General features: G+C 40.4%; 1 protein-coding gene across 2 annotated transcripts in view; it reads right to left on the reverse strand.

Moving 5' to 3' along the window:
• The window catches only part of SH3RF3 (SH3 domain containing ring finger 3), a 251,544-nt gene that overhangs the window by 76,795 nt on the left and 162,107 nt on the right, over positions 1-12,642 (reverse strand). For both annotated transcript variants that reach the window (XM_054051428.1, XM_054051439.1), the window contains exon 3: positions 7,177-7,272. In XM_054051428.1, coding sequence (XP_053907403.1) covers positions 7,177-7,272 — 96 coding nt within the window. The remainder of the gene's footprint in view (positions 1-7,176; positions 7,273-12,642) is intronic.

Below are 12,642 nucleotides of genomic sequence, written 5' to 3' on the forward strand. Positions count from 1 at the left end.
GCCTGGTTTGTAAGAAAAGCAATGATGGAACCATAACAGAAGAACTTTGAGGCAGAAACTAAAACTCTGCATAGAAATAACAGAATTGCAGAAGACAGAATGCACTCAGGACCAGAAAACTCATATTTAAGCACAAGCAAAGCTCAGGAGAGTTGGAGGTAAAGAGATGGGATGATGGTGCACCACGTGCAGATAGCACAGGGAAGTGGAAGCACACGCAAAGTACAGCAGGAGAGTCCCCAGTCAGTTTGCACTGGAAGGATTTTGCAGGGGAAGTGCTAGAAGTCCTTAAGTGGAATGTGGATAGAGATAAAAATCTTGTTATCAAATCGTGAGCAAAAGACAATCTATCTTAGATACCTAACTTGCACTTCAATTTGTGACAACTAAGGAGGCAGTACTTCAAAAAATGCCCCATACAAACATGAATCTGACTTATATGCTTTTGAAAAACTCATGAAATAGGCTTATTTACCAAGGCTGTGTGCTTAAGTTGGCTGGGCTGGAAATCTTCTATAAATAACCTTAGAGAGTTATTAAAAAAATAATCTAGGAAATTCAGATGTTACTTATAATTGGAGGTGGGTGGGGAAGATATTCCTCAGTGTGACAGCTAGCCAATTTCTGGTTCAACAGTCCTTGAAATAGTAAGAGGTGATAATAATTTGGATGTGGTTTTGATTAACAGAAAGATTGATCATAACGTATAAATCCAAATAACTTAATATGAGTTCATTTGTGTGAAAGTAGGCAGGAGGAAAAGTGAGAGAAGACCTGTAACTAAAACTGTCAGTTCCCAAAAGGCAAATTTTCACAACCTACAGCTATGTCTAAATTTATGTGCGGGTTCTCACTGAGGCTTACCACAGGTCTCATGATTGTCTGGGCTGGAGAATGACTCAAATATGACTGCACTCCCACCTATCTCTGTGTGCAGGCTTCCCCTCTGCAGTGCCCACCCAAGATGAACTTGGGAGGAACATGCTCTGTGATGCAGAAACCAGAAAGCAAATCTGCTTTGACTTGTCCAGATACAGCCAGAGAAGACTGAGTGATTAGAAACGGTTTACACAGATGAGGGGTTCAGCTAATCTAACATAGCGGAAACCTGACATTTAAGTCAAAAGGCGACAGTATAGTTCAATTTTGTATCCTGAAGATGGAGGAAAGTCTTATAGAATCTGCATGAATTATCATCTCATGAGAGATGCTAGAAATTAACAGAAAACTTAAAAGAAATAGCTCAATATTTAAAAAAGTATATAAATTTTTGCCCAAAGTCATGCTAATTTACATTTTACATAGGAAATAAAATCAAAGACCAAAAGATTCTTTATTTATATGAGCAAAAGGGAAAATAAGAAATGGAGCTATTATGCATAAAAGATGGGCCACAGATTAAAAATGCTGTGTATATGTAATTATACTACATTATATATTTTTATATATCATTATATATTTTACACTTAATCTTCTTCTCCATTCTGAATAATACTCTTAATTTTCCTGACAGACATCAGAGTTATTTGAAGTTCTTTAAATTATTTTAATTTGCATTTGTGCAACAGTAACTTAAATCATTAACTTTTAGTCATGGATTGATATGGAAATAGTAGTAGGTGTACAGGTTCTTACTGAGATCCCTCTTGCAGCCTCCAACACAAATTCTGCATGTTTTAGTTTGAATGTGAAACATGGGAACTGCATTTTGTACTCAATTTACACAGGAATCTGACATCAAAAAGTATCTTGGAATATTCTACAATATTCTTTGTAAGAGGAAATAAATGGGGCAAACGTTTTAGAAACTATGAAGGTGCAGTAATGAAAGTGTTAAAACAACTTAATTACAATATTTGAAAATGCATATCAATAAAATTTTTCAACAGAAATTGACTGAACATCTCTTAGAGCTTGGGCTACTGTCAGCTTTACAAGGTTCTTATTCCATTTTTATCTGGCACACAGGAGGAGAGAGAACAGAAAAAATCAATTCTGATATTAATGGGTATAATCCTTAACTCATTAGTGTTACACCTACTTTCTGTTGGGATGAATTTACTCCTCTGAGATTTAGTAAGTCAGCTTTTCTAAAATCATCTACATTAGCTTCCTTCTACCCCCTTTCAAAAGCCTCCATATTTATAAGCATTAAATCATATCAGCAAGGCGAAACCAAACCATTTTGACATTCCTTACAATTAAAGATTGTTCTTTTTGGAAAGGGCACCAAACAAATGTTACTATCTAATGCTTCTTTTTTAGGGGAAGATTTCATGAAGGATACTCTGAAAGGTGCAGAGTAGTCTGCCGCACAGACCACACATCTACAAATGATGGGTTCAACATCAAGGTTAAATTCGTTCTGAGAGTCCCATAGGGACTCATCTGTCCTGCAGCTGGAAGGAGGAACCAAACAGACTAAGGAGAGAGCAAACATAGTCAAGAAGTGGACTGGGCCATGACTGTCTGTTGATGTTGTTGAAAATAGTCAAAATATCTGTTAGAAGGAGAAATACACATAGTCACACATCTGAGTTTTCAAGAATACATCTGTGATGGCTGTCACTGGGGATACCTCAATATCTGGAAACAGCTAAGCTGGGAATCTCTATATAGAGGGAAAAAAACCAACTGCCACCAGAATGAATGCCAGACTGGGAGGAGTCACATCACTAAGACGATGTTGAAGAATCCCAAAGTCAAGCAGGTCTATATGGTGGGCTATGGGAAAGGTTGTTCTTTACAGAGTGGTTCCCTGCATCTCTTATTGGAAACCTCCAGGTCTCCAGATCAACTGAAAACACACGGAAACACACATACACACACACAGAGACACATGCACACTAAACTCTCAATCATTTGCATTAATTTGCAGGCTAACTGAAGGTTACGCTCAGCAAAATACATTGTTAAGGACAAATTCTGCTGGAAAAATGGGCCTCTGAGACACTACTTAATGACCGCAGCTGCGATCCTGGTGAATATGCTCAGGTCCCTTTGTATGAGTTAAGCTGCTTTATAATGATTGGTAGATCCAGTGGTACAGCACAAAATTGTTAAACGTGGTGCTCTGCTCTGCTAAGCTTATTTGGGAATGAAAAGTCTTTGTTTTCTTTAAGAAATGCATTTCGCTTTGGATTTTATTTTTAAATAAAAAGAGTTCTGGCTGAACTCTTTTTAAACACTGACTTGCAAGAATTTTTCCCCCCTGTGTCTCTAGGGAGACTTGTGGATCTATGCTGCAGGTCACTGTATCCAACAGCTCTGTGCATTCTCCTCCCCCCTCTTTCTCCCAGACCTCCTTTCCACCTTTTTCTTTTTTTGACTGTGAAGAACAGGAGAAGATCCCCATTACCCTACTTCATTGCTCTGTAAAAAGAATTTTAAAGGTCTTAATATAACTTAATCACAGCTTTCAGTGCCTCTGCTGCTATAAAACATTATAACAATGGGCTGGCACTTAATCAATTGTAATTTGCTGATATTACAGTCACAGTAGAACTCAACATAATTGTCTTACTGTAGCACTGACTTGTAAAGTTTCTTGATCTTGGTCAATACTTCTTTGCACTGGGGGCTACAGTCAGAAAGTTTGGTCTAACAGCTCAGCTTTTTGAATTTCCAGTTACGGTCTATTTGAGCAGGAATCATCCTTCCAAATACTTGGCACAACATTGCCCTCAATTTAATTTCCAGACACTTGAATCTATTATGACACATTTTATTCTTGATTATTCTCAACTTTACACATAGCAGCACAACACTTACAACTTCCAAACGAAGATAATAACAGCAGTTACTAAGAATGGAGGAGATGGCTTGACCAGAATAAAATGAAAGAAATTTAGTTAGGACTCTATTTCTTGCAAATCCAAAACTTCTGTCATCAAGAATAGGACTTCAAACCATACAGATTATTAATAAGATGTTTATTTCAGGACAGAAGGCACCTTGAGAATCAATTTGATTATGTTGTGGTTTTCTGTAGACAAATTAAAACATAAATTATCAGCCCAAATGACTTCTACAGGAGACGAAGGACAGCAACAAAAAAAAAGGAAAAAAATAGTGCAAACTCTCCCTGACAGAACATATTGTGTATGACTCATTCTGTAAAAGTCACCATTGTGAGCTGCAAATATTTATTCCTTATACAATTATAGCTTCTCTGAGGTCAGGACAGAGATGACACTACAGAAGTACGAAAAGCCCTCTCTGCAGAGAGCTGTCAGACACAGCAGGCGTGCAAGCACGCTTGCTGGACACTTGTATGGAATAAAACATGAAATCCATTCCACATTACACTTTTATGGCTGTATGGACAACCACACATAATGTGAGATACAGACGTTCTAAAACACTGCAGGAAGCAGATATATCTTGATGTCTTCGGCTTGGTTTTTGCGCCACTGCTTTAAGACACCACAGTGGCTTTAAAAGCTGCCCTTCTAGGCACAGAATCTGTTATAGAAGTGGACAATTCTCAAATTCAGTAAGCACAGGGTGGAAAGAATATGAAGGAGCCTAAGGAGATGCTGCAGGCTTTTACATGGGCCAGCTGACAAGCCCAAGCGCTGGGAGGCCACTGAGGTTCTTATGAGGGATTTGCTGATCACCCAAGTGGGGCTGTGGTACGTCCCTCCTTTCCACCCACTACAGCTTATGTGTGCAAATGTTTTATGACAGAGCACTTGCAAAAGCCTTTCTTGCAAGCATCTGTGTGAGGAGTATGGCACATTGCCAGGATGAAGTTTCACCAAAAGGGAGCCACAACAAAGATTATATTCCCTGCTTGTAGCTCTGGCATGCTCAGCTCTAAGATCCTTGAAGTGACCACCTTGTTTTCTAACACTCTTGTCTGGGCTGTGGGAGCAGCTGAGGACATTAAAAACCGCCATCCAGAGAGCAGGGCTTTGGATGCCATGCGAAGTCCCACGCACTTTGACCATCGGCTCACACAAGTGGAAGAAGGCTACCATGAGAATTAAGCTTTGCTTATTCTGCACATTTTGCCAGGGTTTTTAAAACCACTTAGTGGACTTGGACAGAATCAAGGAATGTTTTTAGATTCAAACACTACTTGTTTAATGGATTTATTTTATAAACATTGGAATAGAGATTTTCAAAACTTCTTTGGGATTTGGTCTGTTGGTTCCATTTAATATTTAATGTAAAGTAGGATCTGAAGCTGGCAACAGCAACATAATTGTATAACTCTCATAGTTGCATAAGCTCATCTCATATTCAGAACATGGCCTCCATCTACCAGCACATGGATAAAATAAGTGGCTGATGTTTCTCTCTGGAGGATCATTTCCCTTTGGCTTTACAAACCATGGCACAAATATTATGCGTACATCACCCAAGTTTCTAATTTGAAAGCCCCTAGTTTTCAAATTTATACAGATAAAGCATATGTGTCTGCATATATATACAAATAAATTCATAAGTGGGTAGGGTTGTATTTATTTCATATCCATGTGTGTCCATGTATGAATGTATATGCACACACACATTCCTACATTTGTTCCTCTTCCTTGGTGCTCTCTGCCAGGCTGTTTGAATACCTTTAGAAACTTCCAACATTTCTGTTTTGACTCTGCACAGCAGTACCTCTTGCTCCTCTGTGGATGTGCCACTGCTTGGAGAAATTTAATTCATCATTGCACATGTTCCCAACAGGCTGTTCCTCTGAGGCTTTAAGCCCTTCACCCTGTGAAAGCTGTAATTAAAAGGAACAGAAACCTACGGGTGGGAAAGGGATCAGGATACTGTATGCTGCATAGGCAGTGCAAGCACTTACAGCTTGCAGGTGAATACTAGAAATGCGGAAAGGTGGTGGAGTGCAACGGCTGTGCAGATGTACCTAGTTCACTCTTTCTGCAGCAGGACAGTAACATCATATTCCCCAGCAACAAGAAAGAGAAGGGAAAAAGGATGAAATTTGAGAGAAACCCCACTCTCCCATTTAAGAACAACAAACTGACAATGTCTTATGCATTCAGAATAGAAGAAAACTAGTCATTAACTTATGTAAGGCAGCTGGTTTCCCAATAAAAGCTCCTACACATTCTGGTTCTAATGTTATTGTTCTTGTCAACTGTGGGAACGCAATGTATATTAATGATGGTTTATTCCAAATTGGTCATTGTCAGAGTTAATAATTAGGTACTCAGGCACTAATTATCTCTATTTTGTCTCAAATCATTAACTAAGAAATCTGGAGAAGTAATTTTGGAGGCAGGCATCAAAGCTGCACACAGAAGGGCAGGCTCTGCTGTGGGCACAGGAAATGCTTCATTCCAGAGAGTATCACCAGCCTACGCCTGGGAGAAGAGTCATGGTGATAAGCTCTGAGTACCATATGCAGAGTGACAGCACCTTGGAAAATACCTATGTGTGTGGTGTCCACCAATTCTTTGCACTTCTGGTTCACTCACAAAGGAGGAAAGCTCCCCAAAGGCACCTGGCACCTGGACAACAGAGCATCTCTAGCAGGGCCACCCTGGGCCACCTTTTCTTGCTTCAGCTCTTCTCCCAAGTGGCACCCCCCTGGATGGGCACCAGCAAGAGGGCGGGAAGCAGTGGGAAGACGTGGCACAATAAGTCTGCTTGGAGGATGTGAAATCTCAACATTTACTCTGAAATAAGCCTCCCATGGAAATAACTGCAGGAAAATGCCCAGGACAAGGATGGGTCAGGCTTACAGGGAATGATAGACCTTGGGCAGATGAGTGGAGTAGCCCAAGCTCCTGCTGGGGCAGGGGATACCCTTAACACCCTTCTGAAGGTCTGTGCTTTCAGGGCAAGTTGAGACTGCATCACTGCTCCCCACCTGCCGGCAGCATCCACTTCTCCTCAGGTGTGTGCAGGATAACCTCAACTGCAATCATCCTTCCCTACCTTCCCTACATATTGTAGCAATTACACCAGAAACAGTACATGGAAAGCCTTCAACAGTAGTTCAGAATATTTTGCAGGCCACTTTAAATTGAATCGAGCACATCCTCACAGCACTTTAGGGGACAGCAACCAAAAAAAACCCTTTCCAGGTTTTCTGGTATAATTTGTCCTTCTCATTTAAGAATATTCAAAGTTATCTTGCCCTTGTAGGTACAAACAAACCCATAAGATGTCAAGACGAGCACCCAACACCACCCGCTATAAACTTACCTCAACATAGAGGATAGGAAAAATTCCGATCTTGTCACCCAACATTCCTTCTGCCCAGTTGTCATCTACCCTCCTGATGACTGTCAAAATTTCATCCTAAAATCAGAAATACACAAAACACATAAATGTATTTTTTCAGTAGAAAGATGCCAGTTTTTAGTTACCCACCTGACAATTTAGGAAGAGAGTACACAGAGAAGACCATAAGCCAGGTAATAATATTCTCTGAATCCTGGGCCAGCAGCATCCCCGGTACAGCATCCCACCCCAGGTATCCCATCCAAAGTGCACTGAAGAGCCCTGCAGTTTGGTGCAGCTCATGGCAGCTGCCAGCAGCTCCAAGTGCCCAGGGACCGTGGGTGGGAAGAGGAAACTCCTGGCTTCACTGCAGGAACATGGAGAACGTTCAAATTAAGAGGTGACCTGTAACTCAGTGGAGAAAACTCTTTAGCAGGAAGCTATCCCTGTGCATCTGAGAGCCCATTGTGGTGCTTGGCTGCTCCAGAAGACAATTTGAAGAGAAGCACCAATAGACCACAAGTAGTTCTGGAAACACTTTCAGCAAAAAGCACGAGGTACAGTACAAGGTTCTCAGCAAGCAGCCTACCCTGCTGATGTACTGATTGTCAGTTTTCCTTTTTTTAAAAGAATATTAGGAGGTGAAAGAGCAAAGCAGGTAAAAAGCCATGGTTAACATAATAAAGTTGCATTCAACTGCTGGATAAGCTTCAATTTAGATACAAGTTTGTTTTCTAAAACCCATGCAACTTTAACATTATAGCTAATCTAAGGAATCTTATAAAAATCTCAACAAAATATGAACTTTTTTTTGTGATTATAAAACAGGAGAATAATCAAAGTGCAAGCAAGATTCATACTGCTCAAAGTTAAGAGAAACTTCGCTACAAACTAGGATGTACCAGTCATTACAAAAGCTCAGGTGACTAGAACCAGACCCTGAGTTTCCCGGTTTGAGCTACTCAACTTGTCAATGGATTTCTGCTACCACGACTGTCTGCTGGGGCTGTCATACTAAACCCGGACTTCAGCCAGCACCGCTTGCTACAGAGGCAGCGGAAGGCAGCCCTCTCTGCAGGGCACTGTCGGCATGCTCAGATCTTCTATGTCTGGAGGAAAGGGCTGGGTTGAGAGAAGCTGCAAAGCGAAATTTGCTGAGATGTCATTCATCCTTTCATGGCATCCAATTTTCCTTCATTCCTGTACAGAAATTTATAAAAAGGAAGAAAACACCTCCCTCCAGAAATCTGAGACAGAGTTCCCTGCTGTTCTCGCTTTATTGGCATCACCCACTCTAGGAAAATAAGAGCTACATATGGTCTATCACCCTCCATGTAGAAAGCTATACACATTAAGTGGTCAGGCGAGGGGAGCTGTATTTTTGCAGATACCCCTCACACAGGAAAAACCCCCACAAATTCCTGATACAGGATGTTCAGACTGTGGATTAATGTTGACTGAAAATGACCAGAACAGGAATGTGATGTGATGTACTTTGCAGTTTTTTAACATGTGTATTTCGAACACGTGCACTTTGAAACAGTTTAAATGTTTCCTTTGAATTATTCATCTGAATGATCCATCGGGGGAAAGCTTAGAGAAACAGCCACAGACTGAGTCTTTCAACTATTTATTACAGCTGGAAGAATGCAAAAAGAATTTGTGCATTTAATTTCCTGAAGAAACAGATAGCATTCCCTTCCAAAGCCCTGTCTGCACAGACCGTTTCTGAACTGTGTAAAGAGCTGACAGTAGTACATCTCTTCGAAGTTTTCACATGCGTTTACAAAAGACCGATTATCATAAATTTAGAATCTAGGTAAAGAGGGTAAATGAGGAAAATAAGACACTGCAAAAACTTGCTATGAGTGTTCCCACTTTCTATATTTGTTCAGCTATTTTCTTAAAAGACTTTCTAAAAACCCAAAATGTGACGGGTCTATGTTTTCACTAAATGTTTATGTGTGCATATATAATCTTACATGCCTATGTGTATACACATGTGTGTGTTTGTATATACATATATTTATTTATATATATATATATATATTTGCATATGTATACACACATAAGATAAGAAATGAAGAAAAAACTTTTAAACTGTGAAAGCCCAGAAGCACTCAACTATATTTTGTTAGGGGCACTGTGCAATCTCCAATCAGGGAACAGGCTGGACAGGCACCTGGCAGAAAAGGTTTATCCTGACTTGATCCTGATTGAGGATGGGGCAGGGAACAAGTAGCCTTTGAAGATCCTTTCTAAATTTATTTTCTACAGACCTACGAAATCTGGAAGCATTTCCACACAACGATCTTAGTTTGGCCTTACCAAATCTAGCTGCCAAGTCTGAACGTGGTCATAGATGAGAGAACCAGAGAACTGCACATCCCGAGATACGCTGACATTCAAAATATGTATCTTCATGGGAAAGTAAAGTGCAAATCTCTGACAATGCTTTCCATTACAGAATTCGTTTTCAGAAGGGTGTTGAAAACCTCCAGGAATTACAGCAAATCCCAAAACGTCTTTTGAAATTTTTTATTAATAGAAAGTTTCTTTGAATTGTCAGCCCACGACTTCATTCTATGCACTGGGCTGGTGAAAGCTTCAACATGAACTATTTTAGTACCTTAAATTAGTTGGATAGCTGTGCTACTTATAAATTCCTAGAAAGGTTCCCAAAAGGATCATGAATAGTAAAGACCCAGAGATCTCTTGGCCTGCCACTTCAACTTTCTGAACTTCACTATTTCACACGTAGTCAATTGATTTCCAGGCAGCATAAAAGAATCCAAGGCTCAAATCTCATTTCAAAAGCCAATGGTATCCACTGTAGTTTGTCAAAGGTGCCTCATGCTCTTTTTATGCCTGTTGCTAAAGTCTCTAATTTAATTTGCTCTCTCCTACTTGCTCAAGTCTCTCTCTGTTCGTCAGGGCTGGGCAGCCATGCGACAGGGACGTGGGACCTGCCATTCCAACACATCACTATTATCAGAGGGGAAGTCAAAAACACATCACTTAAAAAGCTATCTGATTGATGGAGAAATGAACCCTTTTGCTGAGGAAACAGCATAAAATTGTGTCCAAAAATAGTCATGATTCACAGCCTGATTTTTACTCTCGTCATTAACAGCCATTAACAAAGCAATACAAAGCGGATGTGTCTGCTGTTGTGCAACTCCACCTAGAGCACTGGGGTGATCTCAGCGATGGCAGGGCGGCACTACACATTGCTTGGTGCACCCACCGCCAACACTTCCCAGCTAGTGCAAGAATCCCAATTGTTGGCTACTACTGGGACAGTCCCTCTGAGAACAGCAGTTGCTGCTGGAATTGGTCGCTAAGGGGCTGGGATACTGCTCCACAGCCAGCACCCAGTATTGGATGTGATAGCTGCACGTTCAGCACAGCATGTTTTATGTGCTGCTTTGGTCTGGGAACAAAAATGTTGGAAAATGAAGGAAATAGTTGATGTGACTAAAAATGTGATGAGCAATAAAGCATGGGAAAGAGTTGATGCTACCTTGACAAGTTTGAGACTCAACTGGCACTGGGATTCGAGTTTCAAAGGGCCACGTGAACTCATGCATGCAAAGGATGGCCAAATACATGTGGCCCAAGGGAGAATGAGTTATTTTTTAAAATACAGACAGCAAAAGCCGAGGCTTAATTTGGGTATCACATAAGGAGACGTTAGAAAGCTGAGCTAAATAAGAATGCTCTCAGGGCACGCAATGAGGCTCTGTAGGCCACATGCTGATTGCAGCCACACTAGTGAGGATCAGGAGTAACATTTCTGAAGCCAGTGGAGTTAAACTGGCACAAGGTTGACGCATCATTACAGAGAGCAAAACAACTGCTAACTGCCTGAATTGGCTGATCACTGCCAATTGAGGAAAAATACGTTAAGTCACAGATCTGGGATGTTTTAGCTTGTAGCTACTGCAGAGGAGGGAACAGTGGTGGGACCCTATGCCTATATATAAAGCTACTTTGGGAGAAGTTGCTACAAGGAGCAGTCCACATGACGTAAGAGAATGAAAAGTTTGAGCTTTCTTTGTTGCAATGGATATTCGAGATAGAATTTTCTCTGTCTGTCCCAGTTTTATACTTACACATACAAAATTATTATATTTGATTTATCTTTGGCCTTTTACCTGGAAAGTGTTGTGTCTACAGCAGTAAATGGCAGAAGCCCTCTGTAGCACTGCTCATGAAGCAGATTTCATTTCCTTGCAATCCACCTCTGGAACAACATGCTGTTCTAATTTTGAATACCACCCTCCTTTTTCCCTCCCTCCCCTCCAAACTCTAGTAAGAGGAAACCCAAATACCCTTCCTTTGTTTTCTTTTACTGCACCGACAAATATTCTGATTGCATCATAATAAAGGGAAAAATGCAAAGTCCAGCAAAAAAACCAACAAAACATAATGACGCAGAAAATCCCCATGTTTGAACTCTCTTCTTGTAATTTCTCTTCAAAGGAAAACTCTTCTTTATTATTTTTATAAGTAAAATACAATTACAAGTGTCTGGTAGCAACTCAAATGAGTTGCGGGACACAAAAATAGGTTATACTAGTTTGTATAAATGCTATGCCAATGCAACCCCTCTATCTGAGGAAAGAACAAATAGCCTAAATGAAGTTGAGATCAGGACCAGCATCTTCATATGCAAACTGAGACATTCAAATGACGAATACTGAAGTGACAAATCACATCTACAGCAGTGCAGTGCTCATGACTGTGCAGAGGAACTGACTGCATCAGCAGATGATCTAAAATCTGGGCTAAACAGGAATCTTCATCAGTGCAGGTGACAGCTAAAATTAGCATTGAGAAAACTGCTGAAAGCATGACGGTAAAGGCCTGAGATAAAAAATAGATTATTTGCTGTCAGGGAGAACAATAAGCAAGATGTAGAAACAGTTACAAGGTGACAGTGCATGTAGTGAAAGGAGCTAAAGAAGAAAATAGCAGCAGAAGAGAAACCAAACCCTCTTGGGGAAAACACAGTCATCTGGGCTAAAAGGATGCAGTCAGCAACACATGGAGTGAAAAAAAGGAAAACTGAGGGATTGAGAGTAGAGCTATACAGCAGAAAGAAATGTTCCATGTGAGAATGACATTGGACAGCCAAGAAAGTTAAACTATCAGCATACAAAGACAGTTATTGTAAGGGAGGTATATTTATGTGGCACCAAATATATCAAATACAAAAGTGTCCAGACAAAGACCTGCTCTAACAAAAAAGACCATAGCTGCTTGCCATACACATTAAGCTTCTTAGGTTGAGCAAGCAATGTATACCTTATGGGCACAAAGAAGATTACTTCTCAGACTAGTTATCATTGTACCTCTAAGCAAGAAGTGAGGAAAACAATGTGCCAGTAAACATGTATTTACTGATAGGATTTCAAAGCCAGCTTTTGCCTAACTTTCTGTTAG

This window comes from Cuculus canorus, chromosome 1, assembly GCF_017976375.1.
Source record: "Cuculus canorus isolate bCucCan1 chromosome 1, bCucCan1.pri, whole genome shotgun sequence".
Classification (NCBI taxonomy): Eukaryota; Metazoa; Chordata; class Aves; order Cuculiformes; family Cuculidae; genus Cuculus; species Cuculus canorus.